The 27,420-nt window shown below is 37.7% G+C and overlaps 1 protein-coding gene across 2 annotated transcripts in view; it reads left to right on the forward strand.

Moving 5' to 3' along the window:
• Positions 1 to 27,420, forward strand: part of SMYD1 (SET and MYND domain containing 1) — a 338,058-nt gene that overhangs the window by 154,891 nt on the left and 155,747 nt on the right. For both annotated transcript variants that reach the window (XM_044062105.1, XM_044062106.1), the window contains exon 2: positions 18,188 to 18,364. In XM_044062105.1, the coding sequence (XP_043918040.1) occupies positions 18,188 to 18,364 (177 nt within the window). The remainder of the gene's footprint in view (positions 1 to 18,187; positions 18,365 to 27,420) is intronic.

Below are 27,420 nucleotides of genomic sequence, written 5' to 3' on the forward strand. Positions count from 1 at the left end.
AAGCTAGACAGTCTGAAAACATATAGGTTGAGTTTCTGTCTGAAACCATTTAAGTGGATATTGAGATACAAAAGTCATTGGGATGTTATGTGTAGTATATTATTTATAAATATTACTTTTTTCTGAGTTTATGACTTAGCCAACTAATTATGCAATGAGGGGAAAGGACTTTGTGTAACCATGAGAGTGAAACAAGGAGACCCTGTCAACTTTAACAAGATATAGCAGTGTATATAGTAACTGTATGACTATTTGAGAAGATGGCACAGACTTCATGAAAGTATTCTGTATGACTAAATCAAGGAATCAAGATGCAAAACTAATATCAGAGGATACAATGAATACCATTGTTTTACATCAAAGTTTGAAAACATCTGCAGGAGAAAGCCCCAACCCTTTTAACATTCTTCCATTTTCTTACAACTCATCTCTCACAGAAACTGAACTATTACAAAGTATCCCATAGAATGACCATTTTATTCTGTCTAACATCTAGTCTAGCAATGTCAAGGAATCATTTAGATTTTTGATCATTTTGTATGCAGCAGGGTTCTTCAGACTTCATGTGGTCTGCATTCATTTGTTGGAATTGTATCTGACAAATATTTTCAGACTGTTGATCTATGAATTTAAAGATTTTGATGTGGCAGTTTTATGAATGGATGTTTATTATTTCATGTACACAGCGATAGAGAAATGGAAAGACTGGTTTATTTGCTAAGATGAGTATTTCCTCCCCCAAGGCCGTGTGGGCTTATAGTAAATATATTTAAGTCTGGAAGGTTTTGGGAGGTGAAGACCCAAACAATGCCTGGGGCTAGTTTTCTTTTCAAAATTGAAATTTGTTATTGAATTTAGTTTTGTAGAATAACTTAATTGTAGTTTTTATATTCCAACACATACCACTGGACACTTAAATAGAATGGGGAGAGCAATGTGACATGAAAGAAACTTTTAAGCAACGCAGTAGAATCTTAAGCTCAGGTAGCTATCTTTAAAGAGAGAAAGTTGTACAAGGCCAGGTGGACACAGTGAAGGTACATGGTGGATATAGAAGTGAAAGCATGAGGAGGTATTATTTAACATAAAGCATTTATTGGAAGGGTGTTCCTCAGCATGAAAAGCTGATAATGACAGCTCAAGACAGTGGCTATATAATACAAGTTTTAAAATCTATGAAGTAAGATGGATACATACAAATGCAGGTTCTGTGCTATAAAATTAGAAGCAGCTACACACCTTGTGCTTGACTATGGTAAACGTATGGCCAAGGGTCTGTAATGGAAGTCACAGTAAGCTGGTAAAGCAGATACATCAGAAAGTGTGCATACATTACAATGCACAAATATAAGAGAATCACTGGAAATGTGAATCACAAAGAATTATTGAAAATGAAGAGGTAATATTCATATGGTGTCATTCAGTACTGTAACAGCAACAGAAGCAATACAAATAGATATTGTAGTCAAATTAAAAAGGATAAAATCCACATTAATTATTGGAATAGCCATACTTAGTAAGTATAGCATAATGTACACCAAGAAACATAAAATTAGACAATTTCAAGATATGCAAACAAAAACTAGTGCAATAAACTCATCCAGAAAGTTACAGTAGTCATGGATACAAACTGGCTAATGCAGTTTTCTTGCATATTTAAATATGCTGCCAGTACAGGTAACCCCATATGAATAACAGGAGGAAGCAATTCTGGGTATTTTATGGACACTGAGAAGAACACTCGTAGTTGGCAGAAATCAAAGATCAAATCAAGACTGATTTCACGATCATGAACCAAGTCCTAACTTCAGTATGAGGTCCATTTCTGAAACAACATTAAAAATGCTAAGCATCTGCAGGAATTCAACTAAAAGGAGGAATGAGGCTAAAAGCACTCCAGGAATTCATGTACTCATTGGAAAAACTTAAAGCCAGTCCTGCAGATTTTCAAGAAAACAGAAATATGCAGGTAACTAAGTAGGAGCTGCTGCTTATCCAGTGGGCAGAGAAATGGTCAAGTTAGGTGAGTCATCCTTATGTGATGTATGATCTCTGAAAACATTCATAATATTCATGCATCTATAATTTCCTAAAAGCCATCCATGTTTCCTTTTCTGATATCTTTCAGTTTTCCTAGTGCCACACTAATATTAATAAGGGAAATCATTTCGGCCATCCCGAGTCTATTCTAAAGTTATTCCATTTTATGCCTAGTAACGAGTCTTTTATCTGAGTAATACAGCATATAAATACTTCTCTAAAATGGCGTTAGGGTATGGTGACACCTTTAGTAGTTCTTTACATTTCTCAGTCATTTTTCTTGTATGTTTTTTCCACTCTGGATGTCTGTTTCTGTCAATACCCCCAACATTGGTATAATAATTTTTCAGTAATTTTAAAGTTCTGGCTGGGGTCTATTAAAATTGCAGCATTTTATTGTCCAAGGCAGGACTGTTAAGCAATGTAGGACATAGATGGTAGATGGTAGAGTCAGGTCTAATGTTACGGAGATTAACTAGCATCATTTTTCCAGTCAGTATTTTCTGCAATAACTAGACAGAGTCTAGTTAAAACATCAGATGAGGCCAGGCTGACCTGCTGTGGGAATGGGAGTTGAGCTCAGTGGATTAAAGCCAAAAACAATTACACTTTCTTACATAGCTTTGGATTTGGTTCTGTCAGTTTTCACTTGCAAATTATGTAACTAGGAGCAAGTCACTTAAGTAACAGTGCCCTTATGTTATCTCTGGAAAGGGCACTTACATCTGGTGGGCTTATCTAGTTAACACATTAAATAAAATTTAAAAAAAAATGCCCTGTATTGTACTTTTATTTATGTAATGTGCATGTATGTAATATATTAGCTTGTCCTTTTCCTGCAATAACTCAAGCCAAAAGGACATGGGTAAAAGTTATATTTATGTACAATCTGACTAGTCAGTCAGACATTATGTGATTGGTAAATTTTGAAAAGTAACAACTCGTCACAAGTACACCAAAAATGGTTTAATGGACAAAAAAGAACTTAGCGCTTTCACCCGTCCAACCACGGGTTTCTTCAGAGTTAAAACAATTAAAAAAACAGCTGATTTTTATACTCTAATCAATTGAGTGTCATTCAATTAAATTCAAAGCGGCCTGTTAATTAAAACTCTAATTCATTTAATTAAACTACAACAATTAATTAATAAAAACTATAAACTACTTTGAGAACAAACAACACCAGGGAATACTAAAACAATACAGTACTGTATACTATGTATAACCATGTGTTAATAAATAAAACTACTTATATACATACACTCTAAGCATACATGTTGTACAATTCTTATTATTAAAAAATACATAGTTAAAGAATCCTATAACTGTGTTTATAATCAGTACTAATAAATTCAAATTATATATAATATCTAATCATAAATATAAATATTTTAATAAATATATCTCAAAAAGTTTTTTATGATTATTATTAAAAATTGATAACCCTTTATAAAAGTTTGTATGAATAATGTATACTTATTTTTTAACTAATTTTTCTATTATCTGTTGTGTAAATTTATTTTTAACATTATTAAATAATATATGAATTCATTTTAAATAACTCGCTATAGAAATGTTATCGTTGATACCTGGCTTACTACATGCATTTAATCTATGTTGCCATAGACATTCTTTGTACTCAAGTAAGGCATTAACATCACCTTCTTTATCCATATTTTGAGGAACCCTGTCTATGACAAAAAACAAAATTTTTTTGAAATCTTGACAATCTAAACTGTGCATATACAGAGAATTAGTCTCTTTCTTATTTTTAATATCTCTGATATGCTCACCTATCCTTTCCTTTAACTTTCTTATGGTCTTTCCGATATAAAAAGCTTGACAGGTTAAACAGGTTGCCACATATATAACTAACTTGGTGTTACAATTTGCATGTCCTGGGCATCTAATAGTTCTTTTATACCCTTTTATTGCTACATATGCACCATCCATAATGTACCTACACCACCTACAAAATCCGCATTTTTTCATTTTTGACTCTCTAAATAACACTTCACTTTCAAAATAGTTTTTTAAATTTTTACCTCTACTAAAAACTATAGTCGGAGAAGCACCTAATTCTTGCAAAATCTCAGTTTGATTCACAAACACTTTATCCCATACTTCTCTAATATTACTTGCAAAAATAGAACTATAATTACTGTCTGGCAATATCATTGATTTTGTTTTGTTAGTGTTGTCACTACCTTTATTATTTTGATTAACTAAGCCATACTTTAAAATAGGCTTATAATCAATATACCTCTTAATGGTTATCTCTTTTCTAATGTTCACCAACAATTCGTTAGGATAATCTCTCTCAACAAACATGTTGAGCAAATTATCTATTTCTTTGTTGAACTTCTCATCATCACTTATCATTCTCGAGAGTCTAACCATTTGTCCCTTAACTAAATTTCTTTTTTGAAAGGAAGGATGACAACTTTTATAATGCAAGTATGAATTTGAAAATGTCGATTTTCTGTAAATATTTGACTCCAATTGATTTTCTTGCTTATATAATTTTATGTCTAAATATTCACATGAAACTGTATTTGAAGGATGTTGTACCATTCAAATATCCCATAAATTCATCAAATTCATTAATACTACCTTTCCAAAAGCAGGATGAGAACCTTAGATATAAGTCAATGTTTGAACAATATTTACTTGTAAAAACATGCTCTGGTGTTGCTATGGGGGCAAGATGTGCCCCCATATATGCTAACTTAGTTTTAGCAATGTGGGAAAAAGAGCATGTTTTTACAAGTAAATATTGTTCAAACATTGACTTATATCTAAGGTTCTGGACTCCATGAGAAAGGTAGTAATGAATTTGATGAATTTATGGGATATTTCAAAAAACTAAATATATTAAACATATGGGGAATTATGTGATTGGTAGATGGACGAAACCCAGAGGACCCAGTGGAGACCAAAACTAGACACTGAGAAGAATATGCAAATTCCAGACAAGACACTAACAAGGTTCAAAGTACATATGTGTGAGACAACAGTACTAATCACTCTTACAGCACTGTACAATGCTGTACTGCATTACAGTTTATGGATTAAACTAGAGAAATGTTCAACAATGACTGGAATACACATTACATATAAAATATGCTAGCACTATATACAGAATAATGTACAACACTGCATACAGAATACTGTACAACAGATGCCATTACTGTTCAACTCTGAAGGCACATCACAGCTGTCCTTACTCTTTGTGAAGCATTTAACCATTGTGATAACTACACAAACATGTGCTTACATTTCTAAATAACTGAGTAAAAAGACTGATCCAAAATAGATCACTTTCATACATGACTTGTGCACAAGACAAAATGCAAATATAGCAATTGTGGTACATAATATACTAAGTTTGTGCCACACATAACTTAATTACCTCAGCATTTTGTGTAAATACTGAATCATTAAATAACAGGAGTAAATGAACATTTTTCTACAAAATGATACTCCTTAAGTTCATAAATAAATTGCGGTGAGAGCATAAAATCACCACTTTGCATATATCTCTAAGAAGCAGTTAAACCTAACTAACTATGTCTCCTATTTCAATATGTCCATTTGTCATAATGCATTCTCATCATATTATATTTCAATATGTCCATTTGTCGTAATGCATTCTCATCATATTATATTTCGATATGTCCATTTGTCGTAATGCATTCTCATCATATTTTCTTCCCATTATTATCTATGTTCTTCCTTCATTTCAGCTATTTCGCTAACTTCACCAGTTAATCTTTTTATTTCTTTTCCATCCCTTATTTTATTGATGTCATCTCCTATTATAGCTTATAATGCTCTGTGATCTGAAAATTCAGCCATGCCCACCCCATTACTTCTGTCATATCTTTTAAATATATCACATAATCTACTTCATTTTAAAACGTTGTCTTCTTTATGTCCAGTCACATTTTTCCCTAATTTCAGCCCTCCACATTTTATCAGCTCATCACCTTAATATCTTTATTTATTTCCCCCTCCTTCTTAAGTTATAATTAAAGTCTTCCACTACAGTTTAGACATATTTACATTATATATTTATTTCTTCAAACAGCTTTTTGATTTCAGACATATTTGTGTATGTATATATTGTGTATGCATATATACCTACTAGTGTGACATATCTTTCTGTTTTTCTCTTATCACATATTACTACCCTCCCAGGTACTATTCCTGTCATATGTAATATTTGTATTTCTTCCTGTCTTGCCTGTCCCTGAGAATATCTCATTTCCTACTGATTATATAATCTTCCTTACCCATATTGCCTCAACTCATTCTCATTTTTCCTTCTTTGCACACCTTGTATCCAAAAATCGTGTTACATCCATACTTAATTTCTTAAACCATTCATTTAATAACAAAACTCCTGATATCATTGCATATACTATGTACATTTAATGTTACTTTGAATATATCATCCTTTTCTTTCTTTGTGTTTTTCTTACTTCCATTTTTTATTTCTTTTTCTAACCCTCCCCAGATTGATTTTTCTTTATTTTGTTCTTGTTCTTCATCTGTTTCCAACTCTCTCTTTTTCATCACTTTGAATTCTCCATATTTATTTTGGAATTGTATCTGAGACCTCTCTGTCTGCAGACAATTCCCTCTTCATTTACCCAATCCTTTGCATTATTCTACATTCTCTTCACTTATTTCTCCTGTAACTCTTTCTTCTTCACAAATATCTTCAATAACATTTCAACTAATTTTCCTTCTTCTCTACTATTTTCTTCTTCATTTTCTCTTTATTGCTGTAACAAATGGCAGTCAAAACAGAAATGCCCATTCTTATTACATTCCCTACATCCTGGTTTATAGTTCCTGGCAGTGTACCAGTATACCCCCTCTCCCCACATTGTCCACATCTTTTTTTACTAATCTTGCATCAAATGTGATATTTCTTAAAAAAGGCTCTAGTTTGCCTACTATATCTAAGAATGTACCATTCCCCCCTCATTGTTCATAGGTTAGTACTAAGTTAACTGCCCTGGCAAGCCTAGGCAATTATCCCTTGTGAGACTCAAACCCTGCACATTGTGTTTGTAAGGCAAACACCTTAACTATTAGGCCACCCTCCCAGCTTTAAATGCTCATATTTCCCACCCTCCTGTCCAAACTTTTCTTTCTAAACATCATGTACTTACTAGAAAACACATAGAAAACGTTCTTAACTCCTATTATTTTTCATCTGATGTACTGAATTGTACTTTTATTTTTTTTTTAATTGCATTCTTAAATTCTGAAACAAAAAATATTCCACAGTGACAGCATGCTTTTTTCCTGCTTCATTCATAAAGCATTCTGATTATCAAATACATTTCAAATGTCACTTCACAACAGTCTTCATTTCCTAAGTGAATGAATACTCTTATGTCTTTGAATTCAAAGCCCAGTGGGGATATAATATCATCCATTATGCCATACCTGTTAATGGCTTAATTGTTTTTCTTTCTGATTTTACCACTGCTTTTTTCACTGTACATTCAGTCCTTTGTTGTTAATTTTCTGTTCCTTCATGCTTTTTTTTGGCTGCCTAATTTACGTCAGCATAAGTCATTTTATTTCTCCATTCACAATTTTCCTCATTTCACCCTGTTATAGGTGTTTGTTTTTAAAACCAGCTTCCCTACAAGCCAAACATGCACCAAGATTAATACTGTCAATCTAAGCATTTGTTTATTTCTCTCACAGCTATTTAACAGCACTTACAGAAATGTTCTGTTCTTGTAGCACTTGTTTTTACCATTGTATCACAATCTGCCTTATCTCTATCCTTTTGGCTCTTCCTCCGGTATTAAATCAATTAAGGCTTGTATTTCAATTCCTTCACCATCAAAACTGGTCACAGTTGCCTCTATTATGTCTTTTTCTGAGTTTCAGCATTCTCAGCTCAGGGACTGCTATTCAACTCCATGTTGGAAGTGTCTGAGTCCAGCTGCAGCTCTCTGCTGCTCCCTAGTGGCTCAGACTAAAAAACGAGTAGGGAACCTTTCTTCTGTTAAAAAGAGCAGAGAAGCTCCATGGTACCCTGGCCAAATTTTCCCTGTCAGTCCAGTCTTTTCTGAAAAGAGACTGCAAGCTTCAGGAAGCAACCTAGCCAACACAGTGAAACTAAATGAATAAATAAAAATTGGTTCAGCAGCTATAGACTAAGGAGAGGCAGAATAGGAAGAACTAACGACGTGATAGGAACATGGAAAGGGTATGTGTGGACAGGAGCAGCAAGAATCAGGAAGAGAGCTTGGGGTAGTAGCCTGGACAGAATGCAGCCCCTGGTCACTCTCTGCTGAAATATAAGCAGACAGCGGAGCAGCCTGGATGGTATAGATGTCTCAGTGGGAGACAGTGGCAATGGTAGTTCCAGGAGAGAGACCTGGATGGCATTTGTGCAGTAGGAACACAGAAGTATGATAGACATGATGGTTCCACAACCAGATGGGCCCAGAATAGTCCAAAATGGTCCAGTGACAAGGGCAGAAATTAACATTAGAACTTAGAATGGGACAGAGAGGGTTGGCTGGAGTTTATTCTCTATTGGCTGATCCTGAGCTATGTCCAGACCTCTCAACCAATTGGGGACAAATTTCAACAGAACCAGGGACAAGTCAAGAAAAAATCAGGATTAATCAGGGACACTTTTAAAATATTAGTGCTATTAACTTGAAACATTGACAGAATCAGAGCATATGAATTAATACATATTTTCTGAAGTAAAAGAAGTTTATAACTCTAAATTATTGTCATTATTCATTAAGTGTAATTCATCACCTTTCTTCCAAAAGTCACTAGTTTTAGGAGGGATTAAGAGGGATGGAGTTAAAATTTGAGTCAAAATCAGGGACAGTTGAGAGGTATGGCTATGTCTTCTCTTCCAATTCATCTTGCCATTGTGATATGAATGACTGAAATGATGAAGTGAGGAGATGGTGGTCAGAGACAGTTAAATATTCTTTGAAAGGAAAGGACAATGTGAGATGCAAAAATACATTGCAGCCCTACTGGGGTGGGGCAGGATGAAAAAAGTCACAAAGCCGGCAACTATGGCAAGTACGTGGATTAGCGTTGTGGAAGAGAAATGGCAGTGGCATGAATAAGCCATTCACAGACAGGACCACATGGTGTTATAGTAATTTGCATTTACTTTTACTTTTGTAAATTGTTAGAAATCAGTGTCTGTCTCAACTGTTCCACTTTTGTTAGGAAAAGCACTTGTATATGCATATGTATGTTTTGTTCCGATTTTTACCACTGTTTTTTTTCCACTGTACATTCAGTCCTGCGTTGTTTCTTTGCAGGCCTGTGCTGCACTCTTCATATTTGTAAATATGTTCAATATTTGTAGAATGCAGCCATTCATTAGGTTTCTTGTGTCGAGGAGAAGAGCTGATGCAGGAATATTTCTGTATAAAAAGCAGATGGTGTAGGGGCATATAGGTTTTATGGGCAATTACATTACCTAGAGTATATACATTTAAGCTATATTCAAAGATGAGCTATTATCACACATTACCACAGGTTGTTCTTATTGTATCTGATTTTATAATGTTTATGGCATTAATGGTTTAGCTTGTGTTATCGTTAAAGTATTATAGATGGAAAACAAATAAGTTTACATGTGATATATAAATGAGACAGGAGAATGAACATATAAATATATGAATGTGTGTGATAAGAGCATGCTATAGTATGCTTATTACTTGACTACTCTGATATACTTTTCTACTATACATATTTCATTAGTAATACTGTGGTAGAATGCTTTATCATTTTTTCATTGTTAGATAATGACTGCTGATAACATGTTGGCTAAAATATTTTGTTGAGTCCATAAGTACTGGGAGGTTGTATGGAAAGCCAATACAGTAAACGAGTAATGATGGTTTAAATGTTTGGTGTTGGTAAGTGCTGTGAAAGAGGTCATGGGTTCTGAGACAAGTAAGGGCTGTATTTCTTTGCTTGCATGGGATAAATATGCTCTTGTTGTGTAAAAGAAAACTGAGAAATACTAGATATTATGGGTACTTTCACTACTTTTGAGGGATTTTGACAAGGTTAGGATAATTTGGCTGGCTCTAGCGGTAGGGGACCCACAAAGAAATCTGGAATGGATTGGAGTGTGGTTGATTGTATGGGTAAAATCAGTAATGAGCATCTCATAGGGTGTAAACAGAAGGTGAGTTAAAGTATGCAGATTAGGATTAAGTGGTTCGGGGGGACCTATATTGTATATCTAAAATTCAATGGAAGCATTCTTTACAGGGCAGATAATGTGAATATATGAGGTTAAATATAAGAAAGGGAATTGATAATGTGAGAGTTTTAGGAACAGTTGAGTTAGAGTGGCTCAGAGGCTGGGTAAAGTTTCCATTGCTATAGTATGTCCAGTGGTGACTGATGACTCTCTCTTTTGGGGGAGTTTATAGGTCAACCCACTGGTCAGATTTAAGAGCTGTGCTGTACTTATCTTGGGGGAGTAGCTTGGAGGTGTATTGGAGAGGATGAAAAAGAGGCAGGGACACAGAGGTGTAATACCAGCAGTCTGGAATGTATGGGGATTCATAATCCAATTAAAAAGAGTAACAGTCATTTCAAAAGTCCTGAAGGAGAAAGTAGACATTACAGTTCTGCAAGAACTTAAATGAAGAGGAAAGAGATGAGAAATTCATAGAGAAGTTTACTTCTGGTTGGGCATTACATGCAAGAAGGAAGAGGTAAGAGAGAAATTGGCATTCTTACCAGAAAAAAATCTGGGATGGGAGTGTAAGAGATTGTTTTAAGACAGAAGGGGAAGTGGATGTGGTTAGGTGTACATGGGAAAATCAGGATAGTATACTGGGGTCATATTATGAGCCAAATGAGGGTAGCACATATATTTTAATGGGGTGCATTGATGCTCTCAAGAGTTTAATGAAGGCCAAGGCAAAATAATTCTGGGAGGAGTTTCAGTTTAACATTGGAGCACAGTTGCTGATAGATTATTTAGACAGAGGAGTTTTATGAAAAGGGTCAGACTGATTAAAAGGGACATGAGGAAATTGGTATTGGTGTTTGTTTAGTGAGAAAAATAGGGAGATATGAGGCAGATAATTTTTGACAGAAATGAGTGCAGGCAAGCTAGTCATCTGGATAGAATTTTGATGGGTACAAAAGTGGGGAGAAGTGAAGTGTGTGGATATTGTGTACACAAACATTTCATTATGTAGTGATACTGACATCAAGTATTTTATGCAATTTGTATAATCTGTTGTATTATTCGTTGTATAGTTATGCTTCCTTATCTTTGTTTTCATCTCAAGTTATGACTGGAAAGGGTCCTTTTGACCAGCTCATTCATCCGGTTAACAAATGCAAAATAAATAAAATATACAAGAACATATCTAATCATGCATTGGTAGTGGCACTGTGGCAGGTGGGAGGAGTACAAAGTAAAGGGTGGAGCTGGAATCGGGTAAGTGAGAGAGACAGAGAGACTTCAGTGGTTGAAAGGTGTGGTTACTCAGGTAGCAGAAGAAGATAGTGGGATGGGAACATATTTTTTTTCAGAAAGAGATGGTAAGGTGACATAGTAGTATAGGTTAATGGCAGATGCCTGGGTAAGGATTAGAAAAAGAGAGGACAATCTCTGAGATAGGAATTGTCAATTAAGGAGGTTACAGAAATGTGTGTGAAAAGGGTGGTTAGGGATGGTTTGAAGAAATAAGGGTGTTATAGATTGTTTAAAGTGGACAGAGGAATCCCAAATAGGATATTTTTTAGGAAGGAGAGAGACAAGATGATAGGCAATGGAGGAAGAGGAAACAAAGCTTTTGATGTGGAAATTAAAGGAACAGAAAATAAAGGGCAGATAAGCGGGATTAAAGATGACGGCAGGGGTAACAGTGATATTGTGCAGTATTTAGAAAATTCTATGAGAATCGGCATTCACAAAAGCAGATGGAAAATGATCACTTTGAAGAATGGGAAAGCCAAATTCTATTGCTGATGATCAGGAAGAGTTCCATAGACCAATAGTGAAGGGTAAATTGATGGCAGCAATAGGTCATATTAAACTTGGGAAAGCCTGGGGCCAGATGAGTTTTTGATTGATTTTTAAGAGGTTGTTTGACTAGAACTAGCTGAGATTATTTCAGGATTGTGTAATGACATGACAGATAATGGCAAGGTACCTCTATGAAGACAGAAATAATGATAGTCATGCCCAAGGGGAAAGGGGATCTGGAGGATTCAGCGATGTGAGAGTTGATTTTTCACAGTACACTTTCAGCTACACTGGGGAGTGCTTCCTAAGTGAAGAGAATTTTCAGACAAGTTTCAATAAGGATAGACCGTCCACTGATCACTGAAGGCTACTGTTAAGTTTTGTGGCATGGGGGGATAAGAAAGTGCAGGGTAAGGCTGGAATACTATGAGTTGTACAGATGGACATCCAGAAGGCTTAGGATAAAGTTAGCTGAGATTTTCTGTTCATCAAAAACAAGTAGTTGATAGAGGAAGTGCTAAAACCGTATGAGAGAGCAATTTAATAAGCAGGGTGATCAAATAAATCAAAAGCCTTCTGTAAGGTGATCAAATAAATCAAAAGCCTTCTGAAAGGTGATCAAATCAGGCTTTCGACACAATACCCCACTCGGGTATTGTAGAAAAACTTACCAGCTTAAATGTAAACCCATATGTCACAAGATGGGTTGCAAACTGGCTTAAGGACAGAACCCACAGGGTTAGAGTTGCTGGCGCTGTGTCAGACTCCAAGCCGGTCACAAGTGGTGTCCCACAGGGCTCGGTCCTTGGCCCCCTATTGTTTGGCATCTACTTCTCAGAAGTACAGGCCAACATGGGAGGACTTTGGCTGACAAAGTTTGCAGATGACTGCAAACTGGGCGCCATAGTGGAAAGTGCATCGGACACTGATATCCTTCAGAAGGGACTCACGGAAACAGATAGCTGGTGCCAGAGCCATGGCCTGAAGTTAAACGCCAAAAATGTATAGTCATACCCTTCGGAAAAACAAGGTAACCCCAAGCTACCATATAGGTGGCAATCCACTAAGCACAGAAGAGGTTATCAGGGACCTGGGGACCCAGGTTGACAGTGGCCTTTCTTTTGACACTCACATTGCTAAAGTGGTTAGAAAGACCTTCTACATTGCCCACCTGATCATGAAGGGATTCACATCCAGATCTAGTGAGGTCATTGTTCCCTGTACTCTTCACTTATCAGACCAATGATCGAGTACAATGCCCCATTCGGGATGTATCTCACCCGACATCTGCAGCAATTGGAGAGACCCCAAAAGTTCCTCACCAAAAGGATAAAGGGACTCCAAAATCTGTCATATGCTGCCAGATTGAAGAAACTCCAGCTCTATTCAGTCGCATACCGTCTGCTCAGAGGTGACCTGTGCCTGACATACAAGGCCATGACCAACCCGGAATTAATGGACATGCTCCACCTCAAAAAATCCAAATCCACCAAAAGCACTAGAGCAAGCGACTTAAACCTTAGCACGGATATAAATAGGACGTGCTGGAGGGATAGATTTATCACTCAGAGACTCCCTATGCTGTGGAATAAAATCCCGGTCCATGTGAGGCAGAGCACCTCGCTGACTCTGTTCAAGAGAAATCTAGACCTGTGGATGGGAGATCGTAGGTTTACCCCGGGAATCATCTCTGGGTCACTGCTGGACAGAGGCACAACAAACTAATGGGCACAGTATTTTTTCATATAAGGGGTGGCGTAAGCCACAATAATTTGGGCTAGGCTTATAAATGCCTTAGGGCAGATAGCCTAGTATAAACCTATGAACCTATGAACCTAAATAAATCAAAAGCCTTCTGAAAGGTGATCAAATAAATCAAAAGCCTTCTGAAAGGTGATCAAATAAATCAAAAGCCTTCTGAAAGGTGATCAAATAAATCAAAAGCCTTCTGAAAGGTGATCAAATAAATCAAAAGCCTTCTGAAAGGTGATCAAATAAATCAAAAGTCTTCTGAAAGGTGATCAAATAAATCAAAAGTCTTCTGAAAGGTGATCAAATAAATCAAAAGCCTTCTGAAAGGTGATCAAATAAATCAAAAGCCTTCTGAAAGGTGATCAAATAAATCAAAAGTCTTCTGAAAGGTGATCAAATAAATCAAAAGCCTTCTGAAAGGTGATCAAATAAATCAAAAGTCTTCTGAAAGGTGATCAAATAAATCAAAAGTCTTCTGAAAGGTGATCAAATAAATCAAAAGCCTTCTGAAAGGTGATCAAATAAATCAAAAGTCTTCTGAAAGGTGATCAAATAAATCAAAAGTCTTCTGAAAGGTGATCAAATAAATCAAAAGCCTTCTGAAAGGTGATCAAATAAATCAAAAGCCTTCTGAAAGGTGATCAAATAAATCAAAAGCCTTCTGGAAGGTGACTATGAGTAGTTAGAGAAAATAATGTATGTACCTGGGACAAAGCAGTAGATCTAGAAGGACAGAAGAAAACAAAACGTTTTTTGTTGTCTAAGGATTGGAGGCTGAAGGAATAAGGCATGATAAAACAGGTTAAGGAAGAGGGATCAATGGATGACAGGGTTGGTGACACTGTTGGGATCAGGTGAGGAGGAGACTAGTATGTTTAATGGCTAAAGGCAGGTCTGGGACTTACCAAGTAAATTCTGGCTTACCAGAAGAGGTAACACGGGATGCACCACTATGGTCAAATGGTGAACAGGGTTATAGGGGCACAATATTGTGAGCTTCTAAACAGAAAGAGCGATCACAAAGATTGGTGTCTGATCTCTATGTCAAAGCACAGTATTAGGAGTACTGATCCTCATGACAAAAGCACATTCAACTAAAGTGCTTTGCTAGTATATTTTACTGCCTATTGGCACAAGTGAATTGCTTACATTAGTAGCGCTTTCTAAAATATATGAGTACATTATTGGAGCCTACATGAAATGGAGAAGGATATAGGGTGATTGCAATTAATGGAAGCAGATGTGCTCTACTTATATTGTTTAATTGTCTATTGGAGTGGAGCTATTTGTAGGATTATAACCCCTTTATAAGTTTGTAAATTTGTAAACATTTTGATATCTTCCATGAGGTACACCTAATGGATTACACATGTATATAACTTAACACACTTTCATTTGTAAAAATTCAGTAGGTATAATTTAGAAAACAATCATACTTTCAAGGTAATAACCTGTTGCAGTTTTCATACGCATTGCACTATATCAGCCAAACCAATGTGGCTACACATTGAAAAAATGTTCTTACTAAGGGTAGAAATCATTTTATTGAAATTGCCATTTTTTGATATTACTGTACATCCACTTCTCCGTCCATCTGCAGTGTGCACCAGTACATCTTCTCACTTCACTTTATACCATATGCTAATGGCTATCCTTCAGCTGTAGAAGAGCAAGATTACAGAGACCTTAGCACAGGCATCTGTGTCCTGAGCATACTGCCCATCTGGAAATTTCCCATGTCATATGTCTCCTTCTGTCTCACCTGAACACCAAAGGAGACCACTCAGAGAATGTGGACTCGCAGCTCTGCTCTTGGGATTATCTCTACTGGAGTTCAAGAAATAAAGGGAAGGCTATAACACCCAGTACTTTACAGTTTTGAGGAAAATTGGTGTTCCTTCATGACTCCTCAACAAAAAGTTTGAAGTATATAGGATGTAGTTAAACACAAAACAAATGCCTTTTCACCAAATACCTAAAGCACTCATTTATGCATATATACCATTCTGTCAGAAGGAGGTCCTCTAGCATTTACTAGGAATCAACTTGTTATTGGGCCATGTGAGTTACAGCTACAGAAAGAAAAGAAGTGAGAGAGAGAGAGAGAGAGAGAGAGAGAGCTATTGATGGATGCTTGTTTGCTCCACATCAACACTTTAATAAGTCAAGCCTGTTGCTGAATCTCACTTCCCTGTATTGCAGTTGGAATTCTTACTATGACAACGAACTGAGGTTTTTTTTTCTTGGTTTATTTTATCAGTAGTGTATACAGTAACTATTCATTTCACAGCACTGCATAGGAACTTATTTATGTTTTTTGTAATACACAATGCAGTACCATCGTCTGATAATTACTGAACTTCATTTGCTAACAATAGACCATAGTTCAAAGCTACAGCACCAGCAGCACTGTTGATAAGCAGACATTAATAAAATTAGATAGATTCATTTATTAGAATGAATTTATCTAAAATTAAATTAATTTCTTGCAAAGAATATGCTCAATAATAATTCTTTAGTCAGTGTCGGTGCTCAGCAGACAGCACACTTGTCTTTGGTGCAGATAGCTGTCAGTTCCATTCCCACTCTAGGCAGCAAAAGGCAGGGGGTGACGTTACTGCACTTCTGAGTGAGTCATCCTTTGGCTGAGATGTTAAACTGGTGTCCCATCTGCTTTAGTTGATGGTAGCTTAGGCAGGTGTAACAGGTAAAACAGCACCTGTCAAAAAGAGTAGAAGTTCCCAGATGCCTTGGACAGGTTTCTAGTAGTACAAATACCACCTTAGGTCTCTTTTAAAAAGAGGGCACTAGCCTAGTGGTACTAACCCAGTCAACAAAAGATAAATAAAAATAAATAAATTCATATATCTATTAATTGTATTTTTCATGTACTCAGATGCTTAAATAGCTTGGTATATTACCATAAACAGCTGGTAAGCCATTTGTAACACTTATTCTTTTTAGCTCTTGAGAAGATGCCTGGATTCAGTAGCCGATACTAACCATAAAACGTAAGTGGTGCATTCACATATTGGTTGCTCTCTTGAAGGAAACGAAGCTGTCACTCCAGACTGTCTGACAATGATTCACTGAAAAACGCTGAAAAGGGCCAGCCAACTGAATAAGTAGTTCATTTATTAGGACTCTCGAAAAAGGAACGTGTGCGTGCACGTGTGTATATGTGCATGTATATTGGTTTATGTGTGTGTATGGATGCCCGCCACTGAAAACAATATTATCCTATACTACACAATATTTTCATGATAAGTTTCTTGGAATTGGCAGTTGTTTAGTGAATCACTCATTTTTTTCAATCATTCTGAGATTTTCCTACCTGTGGTAACTTCCATACCAGATTTCCTACTAATTATTTTATTTATTTATTTATTTGACATTTGTTGACTGGGAATGTTCAACTAAGCTAAAGCCCTTTTTCAGCGGAGGCCCGGGAAGAAAAGCTACATAAAAGCACACAAGAGGGTTACAACAATAGAGTTTGCATCTAATGTGATAGCACAGAAAAACAAAAAGGTTACAAAAGTAAATTTAATTTGAGAACAATACAGAAAATATGGAGAGTAGTAATCGAATTGGTTACAAAAGTGTGCATATGATGTAACTGTACAAAGCATGTAATAAAAAGGCAGTTGTCTTACCATTTACAAGTTACTAAAAAAGCAATTGTATAACTATTTACAAGTGACTATTCTAATTGTTTAATTAGAATAAAGACATGGTTAGATTTGTTAATCTTAACCTATGCAGGCTTACCTGTGCCTGTAGTAAGTTCCTCATGGTACTGTCTGTCTGATGAAGGGGCTATGGATGCAGAGCAAGTAGGTCTGATGTTGGCTGATAAAGCACTACATCATCATGCTTGGAAACAAAGAAATGAGAAAGATGATGACCCATATCACTGACTTTTACAAAAGATGTAAGGCCAAAACTTCCTAACTCCTGAAAAGTTAACAGACATGAGGTTAATATTACAATAATGAGTCATGCATACATACTTGATGCCCTAATCTGATAAGACAGCACTTTCAGAAACTTGTTGTCAAAAATCCTTGTATAATTAGCAACCACATCATTGTGGTTTCATTGATCAGGACTATCAACATAGTTTCAGTCCTAATGTCACAGTGCAGAAAGGGCTTGAAGTCACAGATCATTGTAGGTGAAGGTTGGTATCAGTGAGGAATGAGACAATCATCATATGCCAGTGTGCTGACTTTTTCCCTGTGACTGAAAGTTTCATATATTTACACGTATTAGGGTCACCTTGTTGTGTTTTTTTTCCTGGTAATGAATAAGTGTTTGAAGAACATTACTATGGCATCAATTATACCTCACAAATGCACCTGTTTCTCCTTTCAGCTTAACTCAGCTAGTATGCCATTCCTGCTTTAAGAAACAAGGGAAGCTTCATAGATGTGGTCAGTGTAAGTTTGCCCACTACTGTGATCGAACCTGCCAGAAAGATGGGTGGGCAGACCACAAAAGTGAATGTTCTGCTCTTAGGAAATATGGAAAGACACCACATGAAAACCTCAGGTAAGTGCTGTTTTATCATACCACTTTAGACAAGTTTGGATATAGTCTTTTCATTAACAGGGTCAGTTTCTTTCCTGCCCCCCCTTCCTATTTTCACGATTTGCAGGTTACTGTTTTCAGATTAGTGTGCTCACTGTAAGCATTGCCAGGTGTTCTGTTTGTGCAGGAGAACGCTATGCCTTGATATGTGGGAATCAGTGAGTGCTGGGCTTTGAGTTGTGACCATCCTATTCCCACTGATTATTCCTGTGTTTTTAACCATGTGTCCAGTGATCCTAAGGAATATGTGTCAGGGATGGCATTGCATCTGTCCATTTCTCTCAAGTTGTATCTGAGTCCTATAGTGACTCCCATGAGCAGCCAATGCTATCCACAAAGTTTATTAGGTAAGTAAGGTTATGCACGCTGACATGTCAAAATTGCACAAACATTCCTCCTCTTTCTGGTAATACTCTGCCTTCCAGTTAAACAGGCAGGCAGGCCATGCAGGCAGGTAGGAAATATTTGATTGTCCTTTGCCATCCATCTGAAATGGGGAAACTTCCTTTCCTCTCTCTAACATTCTGAGGCCATGAACAACTTCTAAAATTTTCTGAAAGTGATATAAAAAAAATTTTTTTTGGTAGCCATCCCTTCATAATTATTATAACTAAGGAAACCCCAAACCAAAATCATTAGAAATTGCTGCCAATGATACTTTTGCATATTTTAAATGGATATACACATACTACAGTGCAATGAAATTCTACTTTCAGAAATGTTGAACCCAGGTAGGAGACCCTAACTAAAGGAACTCCTAAAACTGTCTTTCCAGGCTGCTGGTAAACCCTGAATAAGAGGGTATGTGGTCAGGTGGTAAGGAGGGAAGGTGAGAAACAGCATGTCTAGGAAACCACCCCAAGCTATAGGTGTCCCAGTAAAAGAGGAGAGGAATAAGGTGTACTAGTATTGCAACAGTGAATATATTCATGTATATACAATTTTGGTAAGTTTGTAATACAACTGTACTGTGTTTTTCATAATTCAGTGTGTTGCAGTTCAGATTTGTGGAATGACTCCTAGAGCTTACAGACCAGAGGGTGAATGGCCTGTAGAAGGAACAGGGAACATAAGGGCCCTGCAGTATTTACATGTTAAAACCTGTCCTGACCATCAGTGTTCAGGCTAAGTTGTAATGCTAGACAAAGGTGTGCATTGAAGACCAGTAGCTGCTTCCAAGATGACCCGCATACTAACTCCTCTTAGGCACTGGTGGCTGATGACTTCAAAGCAGGGGTGTGGGAGCTGCATGAAATAAATAAGTGGGTTGGGTCTAACTGGACTGGTGAGGGACTCTGTTATGATAGGTCAATGTCTGTTACCTGTGATCAAGTAACAGATGGTGTCAGTCACTTTCATCCCTAGACTATTTCATTATCCATTTATTATAGCCATTTCATTTAGTATGTGCAACTCAGGTGCCTGACTGCAATCAGTGAGGCCAGTTTTAGGTGAAATGTAGCATTAGACAAAGGATTCCATGTCACCTGTTGCGCACCAGTCCCCCTGCACCTCCCTAATGCCCATCCACTGTTTTCCCTCCATTCTAACTCTACACAATTCAGATAGATTGCTTCTTTCTTTTTTTTTCACACATTGTCTTATTTCGTTTTTTCCTCCATCCTTTTAACATACCCTAAATGTCCAAGACTGTGCATAAATGTAGAGGAAGTACCTAAATTAAACTAGGGGCCTCGGGCCACTGGTTCCACCAGAAATCATAGCGCTCTAGATTCTTTGAGGTGTCATCTTAGGGCTTTTTTTTAACAACCTTCTGATTCTATTATGACCTGAGTGGTAATCATAAGTAAAGAAAGAAATTCAGTCTTATTATTTTTTTCAAGGAAAAATAAGTTGTATCTAAAGCTTAATGTTTAACACTAACAAAATACCAGCTGCCAATAAACTCAGTTGGCAAATGCTTATAAAGGTATATACATTCCATATGGAAGAAGTGTCTGCCTGTCTATCCTCAGACACAAGACAGCTACCTTCTGTGTACCCCTCTGATGTTAGTTTGGGATAGCATTTAAAGCTCAAATGGCCACAGGCACACATTATACAGCTGAGGGTCTGTGGTAGGAAAGCAGAGCACCTGGATAAAACCTACAGAGACAGGAAGTACACGACGATTCCACAAAGAAGAAAACACAGTGAAACATTAAACCATAACACCAGCCTATGAGATGACAGTGCTACTCACTGTGCCACTGTTTCAGTGATCAGCTGCTGTCACACACATCTTGCCTAGACCAGCCCAGTCACTTGGGTACAATACTGATACTTGTGAGTGAAAGCTAAAAAAATGGCCATCTTGCTACTTTTAGATACACTGTAATTCCTCCCCCCCACACAGACATTTTCATCACAGACAACCTCCAAACTCATCATTTACAGCAACTTTATTAATGTTCACAACTGAGACTTTTGAGTGTATTAAAAAAAGAAACAGCAACAGTAAGATATTCCAGCTGGCTTCACACAAATGCAAACTAATTATGCAAAGCCAAATTAAGAGGGCTTAACATGGCTAGATGACAGCAGGATCAGTCACATCACTTGTATTCACCAAAATCCCCTGTACAAGGCAATTAAAGGGAAACGTATTGACTGTCTACACCGCAGACATGAGAATGTAATGCAATAAAATATAGCAATTGGCCACAATAATTGATTTTAATGCATCTACATACATGCTCACACACACACACACACACACACACACACACACACACACACACACACACACACACACACACACACACACACACACACACGGATGTGACCATCAATTACAGCCACTTATGTGACTGACTTTACACGTAAGAAGTTTGGGATCAAATGAATGAATACATACATAAATAACTACCACAAAGGGAAATGTCTCACAGCTCACTGCTGGCAGAATACTTTGTTCAAGCCACTGCACCTCCCCAACACAAACATACCTCTCATCCTCTTACTTAAAGGTTCAGAGAAAGATGTAACATAAAGGGGGCAAAGGACTAAAATCATGGACAGATATTACTATCTGTTTTGTTAGAATAATAGGCTTTACATTACTGTTGTTTTTTCTGAAGGTTACTAAGTCTGAAATTCAAATGTCTGTCATAATTTAGTGAATGCAATCCACGTTCATTTGCCAGAGAGACTACAAACATGGCAAGGGACAGTCTAAAATATGAGACAAAACAGACGCATTCTGTGAAATCAGAGATAGATGAAAGCATGTTTGCCTTCACATACATATATTACAGAGTCAGGCACACATGCACACATAGGAACATACAGATGTGGCCACCATCAATTACTTGTATAACTGTGACTGTATACCTCAGACATTTGACTGTGATCAAGTGAATGAATAAATGCATAAATCAACTGTCACACAGCAATGCATTTTTCTCATCTTACTGATATCAGAATACAGATTGCAGCTTAACGTAACACCCTCCCCTTCCATATACCTCTTAGCGCAATCAAAAAGCAGAAAGCTAAAAAAATAATGGGTGACAAAGAAAAGAAAAAGTCAGAGACATACATTGTCCTTATACACCTAGAAAATCAATAGAATAGCAGGATTCGCATTTGTATTGGCATGCTTTAAATTTGTGAACTCATGTCTGCATTTTTAGTGACTGCATCCCTCCCCGATTAGCTGGAAAAACACAATCCTTGCAAAGAACAGATCCAAATATGAGCTATATCAGATATTCTGTGAAATCGGGGACAGTTCATAGCATTTATGCCTACACAAACACCAAACACACACAGACACACACACACACACACACACACACACACACACACACACACACACACACACACACACACACACACAGCGGCATTTACTCACTCACATAATAAAATATTTACCTTCCTGCAGACTCGATAGTTGGCGCATGCAGGGCTAGTTTAAAATATAAAAACTTTCTCAGGTGCTCATATATTAGCAGTAGCATCCATTATTACACATCTTGTGCTTTCACTGTCAGGCTGTCTCTGCCTGAGATAGCTACCTGTGGTAGCCTGAGCTAACAGAAATGACTCCATGTTGCTTCATGCAGTAGTCCAGTCAGCCACTTTCTTCTGATGTTTCTGCCTTCTGCAGAAAGCAGGAAGAACTGCACCAGTCATGATCAATGTAGCAAAGGAATTCTTTTTTTCTTTTATATTATGTGTTTACTTTTCAGTGGACCATCTTGGAAATCTGAGCATGAACTTAGTTCTGATCATGATAACTGTAACTGTAGGGGAAACACTAAAGTTATCTTTTTATAAAAATATTTAAAAAAGTCAATAAAATTACAGTAGCTATAGCTACCGTTTTATAAAAACACAAAGAAAGTAAATAAAATTATGTTTTTTGTTGCCTTCTTTTTTCATTTTCCCCAGGAGCCAGTACCATGAGCCACCCATGGCCAGCCTTAGGCATAGGCGAACTAGGCAACTGCCTAGGGCGCCATACAGGTGAGCCTGGTAAAGGGTGCAATTTTTAGTTATTTATTTGTTTTAGTTAATTTATTTTTCCACCACGTAAAGTTTGTGCTCATCTTCTTGGCATCCTGTCTCCAAGTCCGTCCTAACTGTACTGAGATGTTTGCACCCTTCCCCCCAATTCCTTAGTCCATCCAATAGGCACATACCAGAGCCTGATTCCTGCTGTGCTGTTCCACCCCCACCTCCTTCAGCAATACACAATCAGTCAGTGGCTGGGATAACTGACCATTATTATAGCATCCAATCAGTGATGCTTTCGCTGTGCTGATGTTTCCTGCGATTCTTCCAGTGTGAGCTGCTGCCTGCCGGCATAAGATTCTGTTTACACCTGCTTCTCATCCCATGCTTCAGTAATGAGGTTGTAGTGGACTGTTTGAATGCTTTTGTGTATGAGTTTTGTTAATCTGTAACTGGCGGCCTGAAAACTGCACTAAGAAAAAACTTCTCTTTGAACTGGCGAACGAAGCACTCTAATGGAATTTAACTACTGGCTCTACCTCACTTGGGTTTTTGTTATGCCTCAAAGGTAAGGAGCCAGTCTATGTATCTCAACTGTCTAGATTTTCCCAGTAGAAGTTTTGCCCATTTCTTATTTGTCCCTGGCCCTTAACATAAATAAGCTACTGTACATAGCTAGAAGGGAGGAACAGTGATCTGTAAGGCTCCAACAGTGGTTATTTCTAGAGTCTGACGTTTTGGGGTTGCTATCATAACTGCAGGCTGTTGAACAGGTCAGTGCAGAAAATAGTACGTTAGCATAATGCTCTTGCAAATTTCACTCTGCCCGTTTTCAGTCAAGCAAGAGTCAGAAAGTCACATACCCCCATAGCTCTCAAGTGTACGTCATTACAAGGATCCTTCCTTGTTATAAGTCTTAAAAAGCCATATTCATCATAGCACATAATGTGTGATAGACCACTTCAGTGTAGAACTAGGGTTTGTTTTTCTGATATCCATGGTAAGTTGCACTGCTTCGTATTACTTCATGAAAGGAACAGCACATTTTAATCATACTGTCAGGTTATTCATTGAAGTTGCTGGCTTATGTTATTGTTCTACATTTTGCAATTATATTTTAAGTGTCCATTCTTATGTTTGGATTATCTGATTTATCCCTGGATGTGTCCCAAATTTATGAATAGTTAGGTTTGCCCACTTATTCCATGTTATGATATCTATCATTTTGGAGATGGAAGGTTGAGATATGTCCTCTCCTCCCTCTCATATCTCTGAACCTCTCAGTGAGAGAAATCTGGACAAAGACATAAATAATGATGGGGCAAGGCATCAGCATGGAATTTTGGAAGTGTATGAAGTCTGAAACTCAAATGGCATTATTTTGTGACTTCAGTCCTTGGTGCTTTGTCAGAAAACCGCAACTTTACTTTATGAGAAACATGCAAAATTTGGTAAATGTCTGGACAGTTGAGAGGTATACTCCCTATTAGTTTGGCTTCTTTGTGTGACAAAGTGCAAGTAATATGTACAATTTAAATGGGCTGTACAGGTCTTGGCAGCCATTGGTTCAGAGGAGCTTTTTTTTTTTTCTCAAAATCTACCTGTTACATAAGTAACGCTTATCCTAGTGCAGTAACAGGGTCTTTGCTGACCCTTGAAAGCTACGTTCTAGGGAAAGAGGTGGCATTGGGAAGCTGGAGGAGGAGCGTTTGACTGCTTGACCAGTGAAATGGCTGATTTTCTTTCTGTTGTTATGCTGCAGAGACAGCTTCTCATAATAATGGTTACTTTTTATTTTTTCCCATTTTGTCACGCCAGACTGCCTCTGTGTTATTGAAGTATATAAAAGTCCAAACTCTGTGCAGAGGTTGAGCTCTGCTAATTCCTATTTTGACTGTGCTAGCCTTAGAAATGTCCAATTCCAATCACAAGGCATACGGTGGGGGGTGTTATCTGACCTCTTTTGTGGGAAAGAGCACAGCTCTCAACTCCATATTTTCACAGAATGTCTAGATTTTTGGTCTGTTCTCATAAAATTTGCAGTTTCCTGGCAAATAATTGAGGGATGAAGTCAATAAATAATGGCAGATATTTGAGTTTCAGACTGCATATCCTTCAGAAAATACATAATAATGCAAAACCTGTTCTAGCAATTTTTTTTTTAGTTTATAGAAGCAATATTTAAAATCTGTCCCTAGTTTTGGACCTTTGACTCTCCCCCCCATTATTTTTGGCACTGTCGACATTTCTTGTACTGAGAGGCACAGGAGAGAGGGGTTCTATGAAAAAACATTCTCTATCACCGTGTGTCTTTATTGTTAGTGAAAGAATATAATATTTGCATCAAACTTCATACTCAGGCTTTCAATAGTCTTAATGTGGGGAATTCTGGATGAGCTCATAACTGTACTGTACTTCATAGGTTAAACTTTTGTGACCCTGGAAATAAGCTGATGGGGGTGGGGGTGGGGGCCCATTTCCAATTTGTCTATGTAACTAGTATTCAACATTCTGGAAACCTTAAAACATGAGATGTAGCTGGGTTCAGTAAAACTCATTCTACCAACAGTGTTTATAAACTGTGCATTTCCAACCTTTTTGGTTCAGGGGTCCCCTTACCTTACTTTGCAGTGTATGAGAACGCCACATAACCATGTTCAACATGTGTGGATGGCCTCATTGTCATGTCTAGCATGAACCTGTGTGGTCAAAGCAATTTATGGGGCATACAGTATGCCAGATAAACTGCTTAGGTGGGCTGTGGACCCCAGACTGCCTGTTGCACACCCCTGATACAAACCATACAAACATGAATGGGTTACTGTGCAGCATACCTTTTTGTGCATGAATTCTGGACAGTGCCAAAAATAATGGAAGCACGAAGGCCCAAAATCATGGACATATCATGAGTACGGTATGGGTGGGGCTATGGGTAGACTTAAGGGACACCAAAGCACTTCGCCTAGGGTGCCATTTCAGCTAAGGCCTGCCCTAGAGCCACCCCTACTCTTAGGAATGCTGTGGCAGTAGCTCTGGCCCTGATAGGATAAGCTCTCACTCAGCCTGGGATAGGATTCCTAGGATAAGAGTAGTTGACAGTAACTGAACAAACTATCCATCTTGAAATGGTTTGTTTGTTGACCGGTTTTCTCACGTTGCCCTTGTCAAAGGTAATAGAAAACTGGTCAGATGTTTTGGAGTGCTTTGTTCTGTTCATGTAGAATCCCAGTTGTCTATGAAGATTTAGTGAATGTAAAATCCTTTTATTCTGTGGAGAAGGAAATTATATAGGGAGGTGAACACTCTTGTTTAAGGATAGCACTATAATCTACTTAATCATAACTGATGGATTAGTTAGGAGAGTGACTGTTTTTATGGAATACAAAGAAAGGCTCCCTTCACATGAAGGCCTGCAATTCTGAAATACACCAAACGAGGGTCAAGACTACAAATACTGCCGACTTCCAAGATGAAAGTTTTATGTGGGTGGAAGAGCTGTTTCAAATGGAGGAAGTCTGAGTTTTTCAAGTACAAAACTGAGGTCTCATGGTGGAGAGATATTCTTTTGTGGTAGGTCTTAATGTTGCACCCCTTTAAGAAATTGTACATTGACAAATGTGAGTGGGGGGGGGGGGTCCCATGACAGACATGTAGAAATGTCTGAGGCATGTATCTTTTGAGAAGATAAGAAAGTCTGGTCTGTATAGGTCTGATTAGGTGGGTGAGAACGACATCTGTCCTGCATTTTCTTCTCTTATCAGAGTCAGTAGGAGTCAGCAGCAATGCAGCCTGAGCCAAAATGGTGCTATTAGTAGTATTCTTGGCCTATCTTCCCTTATTTTCTGTAATACCCCGGAAATCAGGGAAAACATATAGGTTCATAGGTTCGTAGGTAGGTACTAGGCTGTCTGCCTGAAGGCATTTATAAGCCTAGCCGGAATGTGGTGGCTTTTGCCTCCCCCTTAGATTAGTTCCCTGTGCCTCTGTTCAGCAGAGGCATTGAAGTGATCCCTGGGGTAAACTTTCTGTCTCCCATCCACTCGTCAAGGTTTCTCTTGAAGAAGGTTAGTGAGGAGCTCTGCCTAATGTAGATTGGAATCTTGTTCCAGAGCATGGGAAGTCTCTGGGACAGAAATCTATCCCTCCAGCACATCCTATTTATTGTTGTGGTGAGGTTTAGGTCCCTGGAGCATGTGGCTTGAGGGGATATGGTTTTCTTCAGGTGGAGCATGTCCATCAATTCTGGGTTGGACATGGCCTTGTATGTCAGGCAGAGATCACCTCTAAGTAGGCGGTATGCAAACAAGTACAGCTGGAGTTTCTTCAGTCGAGCTGCATAGGGCATCTGCTTGAGGCCAGTGATCCTCTTGGTGAGGAACTTCTGTGGTCTTTCCAGTTGTTGCAGGTGTCTTGTAAGGTACATCCCAAATGGGGCATTGTACTCTATGATGGGTCTGATGAGTGATGCATAAAGGGGCCCAATGACCTCTTTCGATCTGGATGCAAACCCTTTTGTGATTAGGTGGGCCACATAGAAGTATTTTCTAACCACTTTGGCA

Source organism: Protopterus annectens, chromosome 2.part1 (assembly GCF_019279795.1).
Source record: "Protopterus annectens isolate FY-2018-M chromosome 2.part1, PAN1.0, whole genome shotgun sequence".
Lineage (NCBI taxonomy): Eukaryota > Metazoa > Chordata > Ceratodontiformes > Protopteridae > Protopterus > Protopterus annectens.